This window comes from Penicillium bovifimosum (genome assembly GCF_028826915.1).
Source record: "Penicillium bovifimosum strain IBT 22155 chromosome Unknown utg000005l_segment0_segment0, whole genome shotgun sequence".
Lineage (NCBI taxonomy): Eukaryota > Fungi > Ascomycota > Eurotiomycetes > Eurotiales > Aspergillaceae > Penicillium > Penicillium bovifimosum.
This window is the reverse complement of record NW_026622714.1, coordinates 1,095,704-1,111,485: the sequence shown is the minus strand read 5'-3', so window position 1 is coordinate 1,111,485 and position 15,782 is coordinate 1,095,704. Positions and strand designations below refer to the sequence as shown.

The following is a 15,782-nucleotide window of genomic DNA, read 5'->3' as shown; positions in this document are numbered from 1 at the left end:
AATATCAAAATGTCCCCAACAATCGAGACCTTCACATCCGTCCTCCTATTCCTCCTACTAGGCCTAACAACCATGATAATCATCATGATAATCATGGTCCTTGTCAAAGAGTGGACAGAGTACAAAGCTATGCAGTTTTGGCCGAAACTGCGTAGTACTCGCACTCTAGATCTGGAATCGGGCATGTTCCTTCTACGGGACATAACGGAACTGACATGGCGCGTGGATCAGTTGGAAGATCATATCTCCTCCAGGATACAGCTTAACGGAGTTAGTCCCTGAGTTGACATGCATACGCATATATCCATATCCATTTGATAGTCCGCACTGCCCACTGTCCGTGCTCAGTTCCACCAGTCCAGACGCAAGTCACAAGGGCCGCACGGCTGATGCCTTCCTATAAGGATAGCGCATGAGACTGTGCGGTTTGAGTGGGTTAGGCCTGGTGCCTCATCCTATACTCTTGTAATCTTTCGGGGCGGCTCACCTTGATAGATTTGAGTGGGTGCGGTTTGGGGAATTCGGAGGCTGGCTGGTAACTAGAGCAGCTTTTGTGCTGTGCTAGTCGGTTTCAAATCTCGAGAGAATTGTTCGACTGTGGCTGTGGTATAGACATCGAAGATATCTGCCACAGTTGCTGTTATTGCCCAGGGGCTAGCTCCGGCTATACTTAAAGAGAAGTCCGAGAACACAGTGCCCGTTAAACTACTGTAATTCGTGTTGTTGATAGATATGCAATGTGATAATAAAGTGCCTAATGCCAATTTTTCCATAAACCTGATCCCACCCCATAACTTCTGAAACATTTGCAAAAGACTATCGGTTTCCCAGCGTCATAAGCATATTCCTAGCGCATTCGAACAAGAGGCCTTGTGGCCAGTTCTCTAAGCTCCGACTGGGAAATCGCAGAAGCGATATCTTGAGAGACAATTTCATACACATCGTCGTCAATCCGCTCCCAAAGGTAGAACCTGTTGCCGGACAGGAAAATTGTTGTATACGCTTCGTGATCCTCCATCACCGGCTGTCCTGGTTGAAGATTATAGCATCGAGCAATTGTTTGGCCTTCTCAGTCGGCGCCATCCCACTCTTCATAATAGACAGTTAATGGACTCGAATTCCAGCCGGGGGGAACGGTGAACTGACAATTCCCAGGGACACATGAAACAAGAGGGACTTGGCCTATACTCACTGATGGCATCAACCGCATCATGACAGAACCAAAGCTTTTGGCAGGGAACTTGACAGACGAGATCGTCGCAAAGTGTATATTGGAGGTTCTGGAGGCAGTATTGTAGCGTTATACAGGTTCTAGGAAACCCGTTAGGAACGTCGGTGGGTGAAGGGATAGGGTAAGGGTATGTCTGAGTCACTCTGAAGTAGTTGTTGGTGGTTCCTACCAGTTCTCAGTCTCACAACGTGCACGAATGGAAGTAAGATAGGGCTCGCAGAACAAGCTATTATGGTATATTGACGTAAGTAACAGAGGCCTCAACCTCCGCTATGCGTTTGAGACAGAAGGAGATGCCTCCAACAGTATGAGTGTATGTCACTGATGAATTCCAGCTGGTACTATGTAAGAGAGTCTTAGAGGCCCAGAGCTTCTCTGTCCGTGGAATCGGTGATCACACTTGGAACAGCCAATCTTGGTGAGAAGGAACATTGTATCTGTGCCCTTTTGGTTTGTCTACTTGATATGAGTCATGACTATTGGCGCGGATACGCGCATAAAGATGATGTGTACAATTACCAAAAGAGCCAGTCATATCTGCATGCACACACTTACGAAGTGACTATGAAAGGTAGTGTGTTACATACTCAAAATGTTATTCACAATATGATCCATCTCGGCGTCTATCTAGAAGGGAAAGAACTCTTGACGGCGGTGCCTGGACGCATCCTCCAGCACTCATCCAGCAGTTGGCTGTTTTCGTCTTGTTCCGTAATTCCGGGTTTCCCTCCTCGCAAACTGAAGCCAATAGAAACAGTATGATGCCATCGCCCTCCGTTCTGTTGTTGATTTTCTGAATCAAACATGAACTTGTCGCTGGGGCTTTTGTTTGTTCTCTTGGTTTTTTTTTTCTTTTTCTTAAAGAAACAAGCTCAATCGTCGTCCGGGAAGATCATCCATTCATCCCAGTCTACCTCCGCAGGGGCAGTTGTGGGGTCCCGAACCTCTGTGGGATCTGGCGGCTGGTACAAGGGCTCCGCTTCCTGGTAAGTTTGGTGAGCGGGTCCATGCAGCTCTGAAGTCATCAGAGAAACCCTATTTCTGAGTTCTTCAAGTAGCCTCCTTAGCTCTCTCCACTCTGCGACTATCTCTTGAATCAGACGTCTTTGCTCGACCTTGTGACTGTGAGCACCCCCCTACTTCAGAAGAAGACGTGCGGGCATGGCCAACAGAGCGAACGTGAGAGGAGGAAGCCGATGGTATTTTCTCTGAGCCTGCTGCATCCGGTATCGACGCAGAGCGTGCAACAGTAGGAGGTGGTTGAACCTGGGGCCAAGGCTTGCCAAGACGACGGGCCTTCTGCCGCTCGGCAGCCAGCCACTCACTGAAATGCTGGGGAGGAGTCGGGTATGGTGGAGTGGGAATATTCTCAGCATTCAGGATCAGCTTCCACTTGGGGAGCACCCGATCAAGAACCTCCTCCGACAGGAATCGATTGCCAAGTGAGTCGGTGGCCAAGGCGATATGCCAATATGGTGGCTGAACAGTCCAGACAAGGTTGCCATTGGTGTAGAACACCTCTGGCTTCTCTGCCATGTCCTTTCTGTTACCGGATTCTATTATTCCCCATATCTGCTGCGCGGATGGCGAAACCCCGTTGGAGTCCACAGGGAGGTGTGCACACTGTTCAACTTGATCATCAGTGAGCGACGTTGACCATACGAAGCTCGGTAGAGAGACTTACACACCTCCCTGTGGACTCGAACGGGGTTTCACCATCCGGGCAGCAGATACGAGGAATCGTGGAATCCGGCCACAGAAAGCGCATGGCAGAGAAGCCAGAGGTGTTCTACACCAATGGCAACCTTGTCTGGACTGTTCAGCCACCATATTGGCATATCGCCTTGGCCACCGATTCACTTGGCAATCGCTTCCTGTCGGAGGAAGTTCTTGATCGGGTGCTCCCCCGCCAAGTGGAAGCTCATCCTGAATGCTGAGAATATTCCGACTCCACCATACCCGACTACTCCTCAGCATTTCAGTGAGTGGCTGGCTGCCGAGCGGCAGAAGGCCCGTCGTCTTGGCAAGCCTTGGCCCCAAGTTCAACCACCTCCTACTGTTGCACGCTCTGCGTCGACGCCGGATGCAGCAGGCTCAGAGAAAATATCATCGGCTTCCTCCTCTCGGAGGAGGTTCTTGATCGTATTCTCCCAAAGTGGAAGCGCATCCTGAATGCTGAAAATGTTCCGACTCCACCATACCCGACTGTTGGACGAGTGCTTCTTGAGGCTGAATACGTCAAGGCACAGCTGTTGCTCAAGAGTTCACCCTATCCCTTCAGTGTGTAGACAGAGTACGGACTATCGTCGATATTGTGTCAGGATTGAACTGACAATATATGATATCAAAAACGACAATCGAAGAAATGGAAGCTGAATACTTTCCGCAGGAGATGAGAATCATCCATGTCGTATGCATGAAGGGTGACCCTGATCTGATATTGAGCCTAGCAGCCCTAGCTGCCTACAGCTGAAATCTTGGAAATACAGTAACCTGACTGAAGATTCCCGGTACTGGTAGGATGAGAGGTCTCATAGTTCATGGCAACAACCAGTTACTTATTGGCAACATTATAACTACATATTCACGCTGATTGACGCGCGACCTTTGGAACATGGAATTGGTAGAGCAACCTACCTTGACTGGCGACTAGCGTTACGCTGCCACGCCGCCCACGCGTACATAAGGTAGAGTCTCCAGGCTCCCACAGTAGTAGCTCAATATGTATTGATGATGGTGCGATGGATTCCTGAAGTGGTTCCACTATGCAAGTGCAAACGTCCTGGCGAGATGACCTCACAGCGACTGCTGTACTGACGATGCGATACCTGATGTTCAATGGTCAGAGGTTCATGAAAAGTAAATTGTTTTGAACCCCCGCTCGGCCTCCAAGAGAAGGCGCCGATTCATACACAGTATGGCGAAGAAAATACAGCTAGTGTCAGTGCATCAAAAATGATATAGCGAATCTAGCAGACTAGCCCAGCTGCAGCAACCAGTACCTGTAAATCCATTGAGGTACTGAAATGATTGCTGAGGGTTAGCGAAGCAATCCGTGGACCGTGAATGTGATAGGGGGGTCACGTGTCACGTGACTGTCGTTTGGCAAGTTGCTCCAGGCTCCGTAAATTTCAGATGTCAATCGGTGAGAACTGGCAGAATAACATCCTCCACCAATCAGACCCCGGGGATCTATATCTACAGTACTTGGAAGTTGGGGGTCCCAAAAAGAATCAACGCTCACCAATTGAAGATGGCCGTCCGGCGGACGCTAAAGCCCCTCGTAAAATTATCATCTAAACGTGACAGATGTAAGACACAGCAGCTAAGCAGGTGGAGACATCGAAAGGGAGACAAGGTTAAGAAAAGAACAAAGAACAACACGCAAATGGCCGGAGATAACGCTTGCCAGCAAGCAGGGAATCACTTCCCGTCGTAGATATGGCCAGGCACGAGGAATAATTTGCCCTTCCCGATCTCCCCGGCGTTAACATGGTCGGGCTTGACATACCGCGCGGTAAGAGCAAACCACAACTTGTTCTCCGGTACCACGGAGTGCTATACCGGTCCCGGTCAGCTCTGTCGTTTAGCGGTGCCAAAAGGGAGGATGGCCACGAGCCTCATAGTATCTCTGGAGGTTTGCACCGTGCATGACTACCATGTCTCCAGGGTGCAATTCCAACTTGCTGGTTGGCGGGGCTTACTTTCCCTTCTGGGTGGCAAAGAGAGTTCGCCGAGAGTTGTCATACTTATCTTGGGAGATCTCGCCAGCTTTACACTTCTCCTTGAGCACACGACACTCATCTTCCAACCGGCAGCCTTTCAGCACGGAGTTGTCTTGCAGAGCACTCCCAGAGACAGATTTGCCATCGCCGGTGTCCACCCGTTGAGTATTTCCATTGAGGAGCTTGGACTTCATGCGGATCAACAAAGTAAGAATCCTGAAACTTAGAATTGTGCACATTTCTCACTTACCTAGACTGGACGAAAGCGGGAAGGGGTTTAAACCAAGATCTTCACGCTGAAGACCGATAAACAGGTCGTCGGGCCCATTTGGTCGGCTGTTGATTTCTGCGTCCGCGACAAAATGGGTGATACAGCCGACTCCATCAAGTTTGTAGGTTAGCTTGCGATAGGGAGACAAGCTAACATCATCGATCTCCGGGATCATGAATTTCCTATCGAACACCATTTCTCGTCTCATTGAGGGCTGCTCGGAATCATCGAGTAGAACTTGGCGCGAGATGGGGTTCATTGTCATGAGCCTTTCAAATGAGCAGACGTTACCGCCCGTCTGAGTGCCAGTAGAGTCATCGCTGCACTTCCACCCTCGCCACAATGTCCGTCGAATACACTTGTGACACTCGGGGCACACAATTCCTTTCTACGCACCACGAGATGTGCTGATGTCCGTGGCATCCTCATCCAGTGTCGAAAGATGATCGGGGACCAGGCTGCAGTTAGGCCGAATTTCATCGTCGGAACGACTGCGGAAGCTCAAGAAGGCAGGGTTAAAAGTTAGCTCAGGAGGACTGGAAACGTTTCCAATCTTCCAGAACCTGTCACACTCCGGCTGAAGGCACATCCAACCATCCTCATACACACGGATACTTTCCTTGGAGCAGCCCTCGCACTTCAGGCTTTGAGGCTTTGTGTCGAAGTCTCTGAGTTCGAGGGGCATTGGAGGAGCAGAGCCCTTTGCTGCCCACCAGCTGTTCTCCGCGAGATCCAATTTCTCAAAACGGACCTTCGCTCCATGGTTCGTGCCAATTCTTTCAAACCAAACATTGGTAACCCGAAACCATGCCATGATGTTGTACCGATGTGGCAGGTCACCATTGAGGATCTTGTGCTTGCTCCCTTTCATACTGGTCAGTTACAAGCTATACCATGCAATCCGTGATGAATTGGCAACCTACCAAAAATTGAACCAACAGGAAGCTCTGACTTCAGGCTAGCAATGATGCTTCGGGCGAGTGTGCTATCAGCCTCCTGATTCTTTTGGGGGGCCAGGTTTCCCTCTGAGTCTTTGGTGCAGCAACCACCACTAATTGTGTTAATACATGCAGTCCTTAGTTGGAGGATCACACTCACATTCGAGTTATGATGACTTCTTCGTCAATGCAGGTCCGGGTACCACCGTCAGCATCAATGAGAAAGCCCCAGCAAAAGCCCTCACTGTGATACATTGCACCCTGAGTGCAATGGAACCAAGGAATTGCATCGCACAACTGTTGGCAATTCTGTAAGGTTATTAGTTCCGAGGTGGAAGGACTCGAGATGGGAGTTTCATACCTCAGCCCACGCGGGTGGTTCAGCACGCACTGGCTCCAGGACTTGGTCAGTGATGGCCGCTTCAATCTGGTCTGATGGAACTACTAGGATCAGCATGCCATATACCACTGTCACTATCCATGAAGCCTTTGTTACCTTTGTTTCCCTCCGTCTTTCCTTTGGTGACACGGCCCGATTTCAGCACTTGTCCAGCCACATGAGGCCGACCAGCAATAGGACGTGCAGCCATATCGCAAAATCACAGTGTTTTCGGTTTGATATGCCGTTTCCTGGGTTAGCGCATGCCATCTTCAGACCGATCGCGGGATGGACTCACAGTACAACACTCACGGTCACTCACAGCCACCAGTGACCACAGAAGCAAATCGCGAGTTCAATGGCGCTTGAAATGATTGCATGTGTTTGAACCCAGATCGAAGTCAATGAACGCGGAGTAGAAAGAAGGAAGATTGAAACGCGCCAGGTCAGATTGATAGGACGCGTTGTTGTGGTTTCTATGAAAGTGAAGGTTGAGAGGGAGGGATGGCGCAGGGCAGGCCTACAAAAACCTACCAGGACGGTATACAAGTCACGTTAAACCTAATATGGCAGAATCCCTGACTAACGGAAACTACGACCCACCCATCGATGGATGGAGATGTGCTAATTCGGAAAGGTCCCGAGGTTTTAACAGATGGCCCAAGCTGCCCGTGACCTGAATGTTCCAAGCCCGGGAAGCCATTACGTGCTATCTACAGTGTCCATCCACGGGTGACCCACAGCTGATGACAAAAGGAAAGCTAGCCAACCTTAGTTATTCGAATGATCTTGTGTATGCAGCCAACCATGGAATCTGAGCAGAGATACTGCGATTCATATACCTACACTGCATAGCCGAGACGACAGATTGCTCGCCATACAACGTGGGAGATACTGGAACAGGGTCATACTGTCCTGCTACAGTGTACTAACACGATGCGAGAGCTCATACATTGTTTTCAAGCACGTGCACACTCTGCATGGTCAAGGTTCGGACAAATATGTCCAGTCGACATACAGAGTGTAGGTATATGAATCGCAGTATTTCTCCTCAGATTCCATGGTTGGCTGCATACACGAGGTCATTCAAATAAGGTTGGTAGCTTTCCTTTTGTCATCGGCCTTGGGTCACCCGTGGATGGACTCGGTAGATAGCACGTAATGGCTTCCCTGGCTTGGAACATTCAGATCACGGTGACCTTAGCGCCATCTGTTGGAACCTTGGAACCTGTCCAAATTAGCACATCTCCATCCATCGATGGGTGGTGCGAGATTTTCTTTAGTCAAGGATTCATCCCATCTAAGGTTTACGTGACTTGTATACCGCCCTGGTGGGTATATAGGCTTGTCGTAGGCCTGCCCTGCGTCCTCCCTCCCTCTCAACCTTCACCTACTTTCCTAGAAGCAGCACAACGAGTCCTAGCAATCTGACCTGGCTAGTTTCTATCTTCGTTCTCTCTACTCCCGGTTCATTGACTTCGATCGGGGTTCAAGCACCTGCAATCATTTGAAGCACCATTGAACCCCCGATTTGCTTCTGTGGTGGGTGTGAGTGACTCTTGAGTGTTCGTACTGTGAGTCCATCCCACGGTAGTCCCACCATAGGTCTGGAGACCACATACGCTAACCCAGGGAATAGCATACCAGACTGCAAGCGCTGGAATTCTGCGATATAGCTCCACGTGCGACTGCTAGTCGGTCTCATGTGGCTGGACAAGTGGTGAGATCGGGCCGCGTCACCAAAGGAAAGAGTGAAAAGGCGCCGGCAAACGAAGGTAACAAAGGCTTCTTGGATAGTTGACTTACGTTCTTTGTTGCGTGATGTATGTCCTGCTGATCCTAATAGTTCCATCAGACCAGATCAAAGTGGTCAGCACTGACCAGGTCCTGGAGCAAGTCCATGGTGAACCACCGGCGTGGGCTGAGGTATGAAACTCCCATAACGAGTCCTTTCATCTAGGTCCTAATATCCTCCCAGAATCGCCAGCAGTTATGCGACTCAATTCCTTGGTTCCATTGCACTCAGGGTGCAATGTATCACAGTGAGGGCTTTTGCTGGGGCTTTCTGATTGATGCCGACGGTGGTACCCGGACCTACATTGACGACGAAGTTATCATAACTCGAATGTGAGCGTTATCCTCCAACTAAGGACTGCATGTATTAACTCAATTAGTGGTGGTTGCTGCACCAAAGACTCAGAGGGAAACCTGGCCCCCCAAAAGAATCAGGAGGCTGATAGCACACTCGCCCGAAGCATCATTGCTAGCCTGAAGTCAGAGCTTCCTGTTGGTTCAATTTTTGGTAGGTTGCCAATTCATCACGGATTGCATGGTATAGCTTGTAACTGACCAGTATGAAAGGGAGCAAGCACAAGATCCTCAATGGTGACCTGCCACATCGGTACAACATCATGGCATGGTTTCGGGTTACCAATGTTTGGTTTGAAAGAATTGGCACGAACCATGGAGCGAAGGTCCGTTTTGAGAAATTGGATCTCGCGGAGAACAGCTGGTGGGCAGCAAAGGGCTCTGCTCCTCCAATGCCCCTCGAACTCAGAGACTTCGACACAAAGCCTCAAAGCCTGAAGTGCGAGGGCTGCTCCAAGGAAAGTATCCGTGTGTATGAGGATGGTTGGATGTGCCTTCAGCCGGAGTGTGACAGGTTCTGGAAGATTGGAAACGTTTCCAGTCCTCCTGAGCTAACTTTTAACCCTGCCTTCTTGAGCTTCCGCAGTCGTTCCGACGATGAAATTCGGCCTAACTGCAGCCTGGTCCCCGATCATCTTCCGACACTGGATGAGGATGCCACGGACATCAGCACATCTCGTGGTGCGTAGAAAGGAATTGTGTGCCCCGAGTGTCACAAGTGTATTCGACGGACATTGTGGCGAAGGTGGAAGTGCAGCGATGACTCTACTGGCACTCAGACGGGCGGTAACGTCTGCTCATTTGAAAGGCTCATGACAATGAGCCCCATCCCGCGCCAAGTTCTACTCGATGATTCCGAGCAGCCCTCAATGAGACGAGAAATGGTGTTCGATAGGAAATTCATGATCCCGGAGATCGATGATGTTAGCTTGTCTCCCTATCGCAAGCTAACCTACAAACTTGATGGAGTCGGCTTTATCACCCATTTTGTCGCGAACGCAGACATCAACAGCCGACCAAATGGGCCCGACGACCTGTTTATCGGTCTTCAGCGTGAAGATCTCGGTTTAAAACGTTTTCCGCTTTCGTCCAGTCTAGGTAAGTGAGCAAGGCGCACAATTTTAAGTTTCAGGATTCTTACTTTGGACAGTCGCGGGCACACTTACCGCTCACTTCGCGGTGAACCACGTACGTCAGCTCGTCCGATCATCATGTTTACTGACCTCTCCGCTGACCAAATCAAACAGGGTAGCCCGTATAAGTATGTCGTGTCGGTGCTGTCAAAGGCGTTTGGCGAAGCCCCTGGGGTCATTCTCCGGGCTCTAGGTCGTCTTTCGCGGGCGACTGAACAAGCTGTCATCTCCGCTGGAGACATGTACATGCCTCCCAATGAGCTGTTGACGCTGGGGTACTTTGAGGGCATGAAGATAGGAGTAAGTGACACTGTGAGATTGGCCCTACTCTCGACTAAATCATAGACTTGCTAGTACCATGACGATGGTGAATCCTCTCTAGGCCCTACAACTGCAACCCTCTCACTTGGAGCAAAATCCACTATGTGGATCCGCATGAAGTATACGCACTTCAACGGACATACTCGACGGGTGGACGCCGGCGATGGCAAAGTTGTATCTGGGAGTGTTCTGCAAGAGGACCCCGTGCTGAAAGGCTGCCGGCTGGAAGATGAGCGTCGTGCGCTCAAGGAGAGGTTTGAAGCTGGCGAGATCTCCCAAGATGAGTATGACAACTCTCGACGAACTCTCTTTGCCACCCAGAAGGGAAAGCAAGCTCCGCCAGCCATCAAGTTGGACTTGCACCATGGAGACCTGGTAGTCATGCACGGTGAAAACCTTCAGAGGTACTACGAGGTTCGTGGCCATCCTCCATTTTGGCACCGCTAAACAACAGAGCTAACCGATATAGCACTCGGTGGTGCCGGAGAACAAGTTGCGGTTTGCCCTTACCGCGTGGTATGTCAAACCCGACCATGTTGACGCCGCGGAGATCGAGAAGGGCAATTTTACCCTCACGCCTGACCAAATCTACGACGGGAAGTGATTCCCTGCTTGCTTGAAACTGGAGGTTAGACATGTTGATAGTCACATGGTGACATGATCCCAGATCCATACGCTGCGCGGCTGCTCCTTCACGTGACATTAACTGGTTTCCAATCCCACCTATACTACTTCGAAGTCCGTAGTGCGTACACTTCAGCTGATCCAATTCCTCGTTAGACATGATTTTGCCCACCACTATATTCAGTACATACGACCATAGGGTGTGGAAAACAGGGCTTCCCGTCCGCTCAGCCGTACTTAAGCCACACGCCGGTGAGTTAGTAGTTGGGTGGGTGACCACCAGCGAATCCTCACTGTTGTATGTTTTTGTTTTTGAGCCATTTGGTTTAACATTAAGGCTGGGCTATCATTAGACAGTTGGCTCAAGAACCTCGTGGCCTCCGCTTGCCAAATTCTTAGCAAGCAGGGGAGGTTGAGAGTCCGGGCAGGAACAGGCCAGTTCTGTGAATTCTCAGGTGGTCCTAACCTTTTGGGTTGGCCACTTGATATGACTGGCGCGGATATGCGCATAAAGGTGAGGTGTACAATTCTCAAAGAGCCGGTCATATCTGCATTAGGTATGAAGTGACTACGAAAAGTAGTGTGTTACAGACTCAAACAATATCTTATTCACAATCTGATCCGTCTCGGCGTCTATCTACAAGGGAAAGAACTCTTGACAGCGGTGCCTGGACACATCCTCAAGCACTCATCCAGCAGTTGGTTGTTTTCGTCTTGTTCCGTAATCCCGGGTTTCTCTCCTTGCAAATTGAAGCAAATAGAAACAGTATGATGCCATTGCCCTCCGTTCTGTTGTTGATTTATTAGATCAACGTAAACGTGTTGCTGGCGGCTTTCTGTTGTTTTTTTCTTGTTTTATGAGAGAAACAAGCTCAATTGTCCTCCGAGAAGACCAGCCATTGCAGCCTGCCAGTCTACCTCCGCAGGGGTCGTGGTGCGGGACTGAACCTCTGTGGGATAATGCGGCAGGTACAAGGGCTCCGCTTCCTGGTAAGTTTGGTAAGCGGGTCCATCCAGCTCTGAAGTCATCGGATCAGCTGTATTTCTGACTTCTATAAGTAGCCTCCCTGTCTCTTTCACTTCCGCGACTATCTCTTGAATCAGACGTGTTTGCTGGACCTCGTAAGCTTCCTCTACTTCACAAGAAGACGTGCGGGCATGACCACTAGAGCGAACGTGGGAGGAGGAAGCCGATGATATTTTCTCTGAGCCTGCAGCATTCACAGTCAACACAGAGAGCGCAGCAGTAGGAGGTGGCTGGACAGGGGGCCATGACTTGCCGAGACGACGGGCCTTCTGCCGCTCGGCAGCCAGCCATTCACTGAATTGCTGGGGAGTAGTCGGGTATGTTGGAGTTGGAACATTTTCACCATTGACGATGAGCTTACAGTACACTTGACAAGAGCACGATCAAAAGCGTCATCCAACAGGAAGTGATATGCCAATATGGTGGCCGAACAGTCCAGACAAGGTTGCCATTGGTGTAGAACACCTCTGGATTCTCTCCCATGTGCTTTCTGTTACCGGATTTCATGATTCCTCGTATCTGCTGCGCGGATGGTGAAACCCCGTTCGAGTCCACGGGGAGGTGTGTAAGTCTCTCTACCGAGTTTCATATGGTCAACGTCGCTCACTGATGATCAAGTTGAACAGTGTGCTTACCATGGTGTGGTGTCAGGAGTTCATCACAGAGGATCATCCTCTCTGGCAACTTTTCTAAGTGCTGGAGGAGTCTCTCATCTGCTTTCTGATTACTGAAAACCAAATGCATGTCCATCCATTTCTCTGAATCGGTAGATGCCTCAGGGGTGTGGATATTCCATATCTCATCCGCCTTCTCAGTTGTGGTAAATGGATGAGAATTCGGAAGAGGAATTCGGAAACTCGAGACGGGACCTCGCCATGCTCTTTCATCGCAGTCAGCCATTGACGAATGTTCAAATTCAGTGGAACCTTCTTGATAATTGGGACAAGCAACACAGCAGGAAATCTACCGTTTCGTTCTTCGTCAGGTCCTCCCTCTCAGGACGGGTCAAGTGGCGTTGTCAGCCATCACGACCCTGGTGTCTCGTAGCAGCACTCTCTAACCATGGCGTTCCCCATAGTGCTTTGCTACCCTATAATCACTACATGATGGCTGACAACGTCAACTTGACTCGACCTGAGAGGGAGGACCTGACGACGAACAAAGCAGTAGATTCCCTGCTGTCTTGCTTGTCCAAGAATGGCCCAATTATCAAGAAGCCTTCACTGAATTTGAACATTCCTCGATGGTTGACTCCGATGAAAGAGCATGGCGAGGTCCCGTCTCGAGTTTCCGAATTCCTCTTCCGAATTCTCATCCATTTACCACAACTGAGAAGGCGGATGAGATATGGAATATCCACACCCCTGAGGCATCTACCGATTCAGAGAAATGGATGGACATGCATTGGGCCTTGATTAATTAGAAAGTAGATGACAGACTTCTCCAGCACTTTGAAAAGTTGCCAGAGAGGATGCTCACTTGTGATGAGCTCCTCACGCCATACCATGGTAAGCACACTGTTCAACTTGATCACCAGTGAGCGACGTTGGTCATACGAAACTCGGTAGAGAGACTTACACACCTCCCTGTGGACTCGAACGGGGTTTCACCATCCGGGCAGCAGATACGAGGAATCGTGGAATCCGGCCACAGAAAGCGCATGGCAGAGATTCCAGAGGTGTTCTACACCAATGGCAACCTTGTATGGACTGTTCAAGGCGCTTTCCAGCACGTTGTGAGTATCTGGATTGAAGAAGCGTGGTGACTGGAAATAGTCAAAGGCTAAGACAAGACGGAGGAGCCCAGGATCGATATGCAAGTATCCAAGGTGAACTCAGAAGCAAACGAGCAAACCCATCTGGTGTCTACGGAAACTTCCTTGTGAATTACATGGCAACAGTCAGAATATGCGGTCCACCAAAACATCGATCCCTGAAGACGACATGATTTCATGGGAGAGAGGCCTTCAACCTACGTGAACGACGAACCATTTACTGTGTACTTTGGCATGGTTATTCTATAGTTTACGTTACGTTCATACTGCGTACATTGCATTTTCTTTCTATCTCCTTTTTGTTTTTATTTGCGCGTTTGATTTCCAAGGGAACCCTCATAAATCAATGTTGGATGAGTGCTTCTTGAGGCTGGATCTGTCAAGGCACAGCTATTGCTCAAGAGTTCACCTATCGCTTCAGTGTGTAGATGGAATACGGAGTATCTTCGATATTGTTTCAGGAATGGACTAATCCGACTATATATGGCATGAAAAACGACAATCGAAGAAGTGGTAGCTAAATGCTTTCTGCAAGAGAAGAGAATCATCCATGCCGTATGCATGAATGGTGGTGGACCTGATCTGATATTGGGCTTATTATGCCAACATGAATAGTATGTTCAATGAGCCTAAGTACTCAATATGTCCTTAGGTCGACGAACAGAGAGTCCTATAACATCCCTAAGATTTAACCAGAATCCCATGTCGTAGATATTGTCAACGTCCCTCATACTGTGGAGTCGCTTCCACCGAGGGTCAGGCGGTAAGTCTGAGGCTGGGCGCCGAGCAATGCAATTGGAGTCAGATGCCAACAAACATCCTTCAGTCGGGGGTTCCTCATCAATGACGAGTATCTGGTCAGTATGCACAGGCCACGACTGATCGTAAAAGTCTGTAGAATGGCGGCTGTCGAAGATGAGGCTTCGTCTTGTCTTGTAAACAAAACCGTCTTCCACGTCCTCTTTCAAGTCGGACCACTTAGCACTCTCGTTGGTTGTTACCCCAGCCCAGATGAGGTAAACATGATATGCCAGAAAGGAGATTGCCAGCGGGGCAGTCATAAGCATCAACAGAAAGACTCCGCCAATCCTAGGATGAGCCGCAACCACAACACTCCACGCGTTGATCCAGCCTGTCCAGCCTTGCATGGATTCTCTTACTTGGGGTGGTACCGATTCATTCAGTATCTCGGAGAGTAGGGAGTAGCCAAGATAAATGCCGTAGACCAACATGACAGAAAGCGAGACCAAGAGCGAGACGAAGTACACGCAGTTGTTGGCCCCGACGCAATTCATCAGCCAGACACAGTGATGATCGTGCCGTGAGACACAGGCCTGGCAGAAGCTGCAATGCTTGCTACGAGCTGGCTTCAGGAAGTCACACGTGCTACAACGATGACCCGGGTGGAAGAGAACTCGGTCGTACGGGTAACGTTTCATCTCTTCCTCGTGGTTCTCTGCTGTGATGAATGATTTGGTCACAACACATTTGTAGAGCAGAAGATATGGCAGGATGACAGCCACTGGTACTGCGAATTGATGAAAGCTCGACAGTCGAGGCCATGCTGCTGGAACAAAAAGACCTTCGCCAATGACCAGTAATGAAACAAAGAAGATCTAGTACGGGTCAGTACACACAGAGAACTGTACAAGATTGAGACTTTACCAAAACTAGCGGATGATTTTCCTTCAATATATAACTGCCAGATCGATTCCAGCATAGCACTACCCTCCCGCCGAATAGGCGATTGTCGACAGCGGCAATCCCATTAGGAAGATGCACCCACAGAGCCCGATGAAGCAGCGCAACCGGAGTTTTCCTATTACGGTCAACACAGAGTCCCAAAGGGTAAGGGAGTCAGTAATATGCTCACCGGAAAGCCGGCAGCCTGCCAAATAGCGCGATAAAGGTGAATACTGAGATCGCCAGTATCACCAAACTGACAGTTTTCAGGGCACCCATTCTGTAGGTCAAATTCACTCGGCAAGATCAAAGGACAGGCTGTTGTCTCACAGTCTCTGCATCCTTTAGCGACCTGCTGATGTCCCGCCTTCCCTGAAATGTGACCGGTCAGCGCTTCGGCGGTTTCCCATGTCGAGTCGCCCGTCTCATGTCTATCACGTGACTACGCGTGGATTCTCATTTCTCAGTTGATGGAACCATCAGCTCATCTATACCTAAACAACTCTGTCTAATCCAGTCTTAACAGAA

At 49.7% G+C, this 15,782-nt stretch overlaps 4 protein-coding genes across 4 annotated transcripts; 2 read left to right on the top strand and 2 right to left on the bottom strand.

The window, feature by feature from the left end:
• Positions 1-9: 9 nt before the first annotated feature.
• On the top strand, positions 10-390 carry N7515_005598 (uncharacterized protein; the record flags this gene model as incomplete). Its single annotated transcript, XM_056666342.1, has 2 exons — positions 10-270; positions 322-390. The coding sequence occupies 2 exons, from the start codon at positions 10-12 to the stop codon at positions 388-390; spliced, it is 330 nt and encodes a 109-aa protein (XP_056519938.1).
• Positions 391-4,931: 4,541 nt separating this feature from the next.
• Positions 4,932-6,755, bottom strand: N7515_005597 (Oxoglutarate/iron-dependent dioxygenase; the record flags this gene model as incomplete). The annotated part of the gene is made up of 7 exons (XM_056666341.1): positions 4,932-5,172; positions 5,218-5,560; positions 5,624-6,091; positions 6,151-6,278; positions 6,326-6,474; positions 6,527-6,606; positions 6,662-6,755. The coding sequence occupies 7 exons, from the start codon at positions 6,753-6,755 to the stop codon at positions 4,932-4,934; spliced, it is 1,503 nt and encodes a 500-aa protein (XP_056519937.1).
• Positions 6,756-8,365: 1,610 nt separating this feature from the next.
• N7515_005596 (uncharacterized protein) lies at positions 8,366-10,750 on the top strand (the record flags this gene model as incomplete). The annotated part of the gene is made up of 9 exons (XM_056666340.1): positions 8,366-8,470; positions 8,523-8,671; positions 8,719-8,846; positions 8,906-9,377; positions 9,438-9,790; positions 9,843-9,880; positions 9,940-10,125; positions 10,180-10,560; positions 10,616-10,750. 9 exons carry the CDS (start codon positions 8,366-8,368, stop codon positions 10,748-10,750), a joined length of 1,947 nt encoding a protein of 648 aa, XP_056519936.1.
• A 3,450-nt stretch (positions 10,751-14,200) lies between these two features.
• On the bottom strand, positions 14,201-15,533 carry N7515_005595 (DHHC family palmitoyltransferase; the record flags this gene model as incomplete). Its single annotated transcript, XM_056666339.1, has 3 exons — positions 14,201-15,187; positions 15,237-15,390; positions 15,445-15,533. 3 exons carry the CDS (start codon positions 15,531-15,533, stop codon positions 14,201-14,203), a joined length of 1,230 nt encoding a protein of 409 aa, XP_056519935.1.
• Between the last annotated feature and the right edge of the window lie 249 nt (positions 15,534-15,782).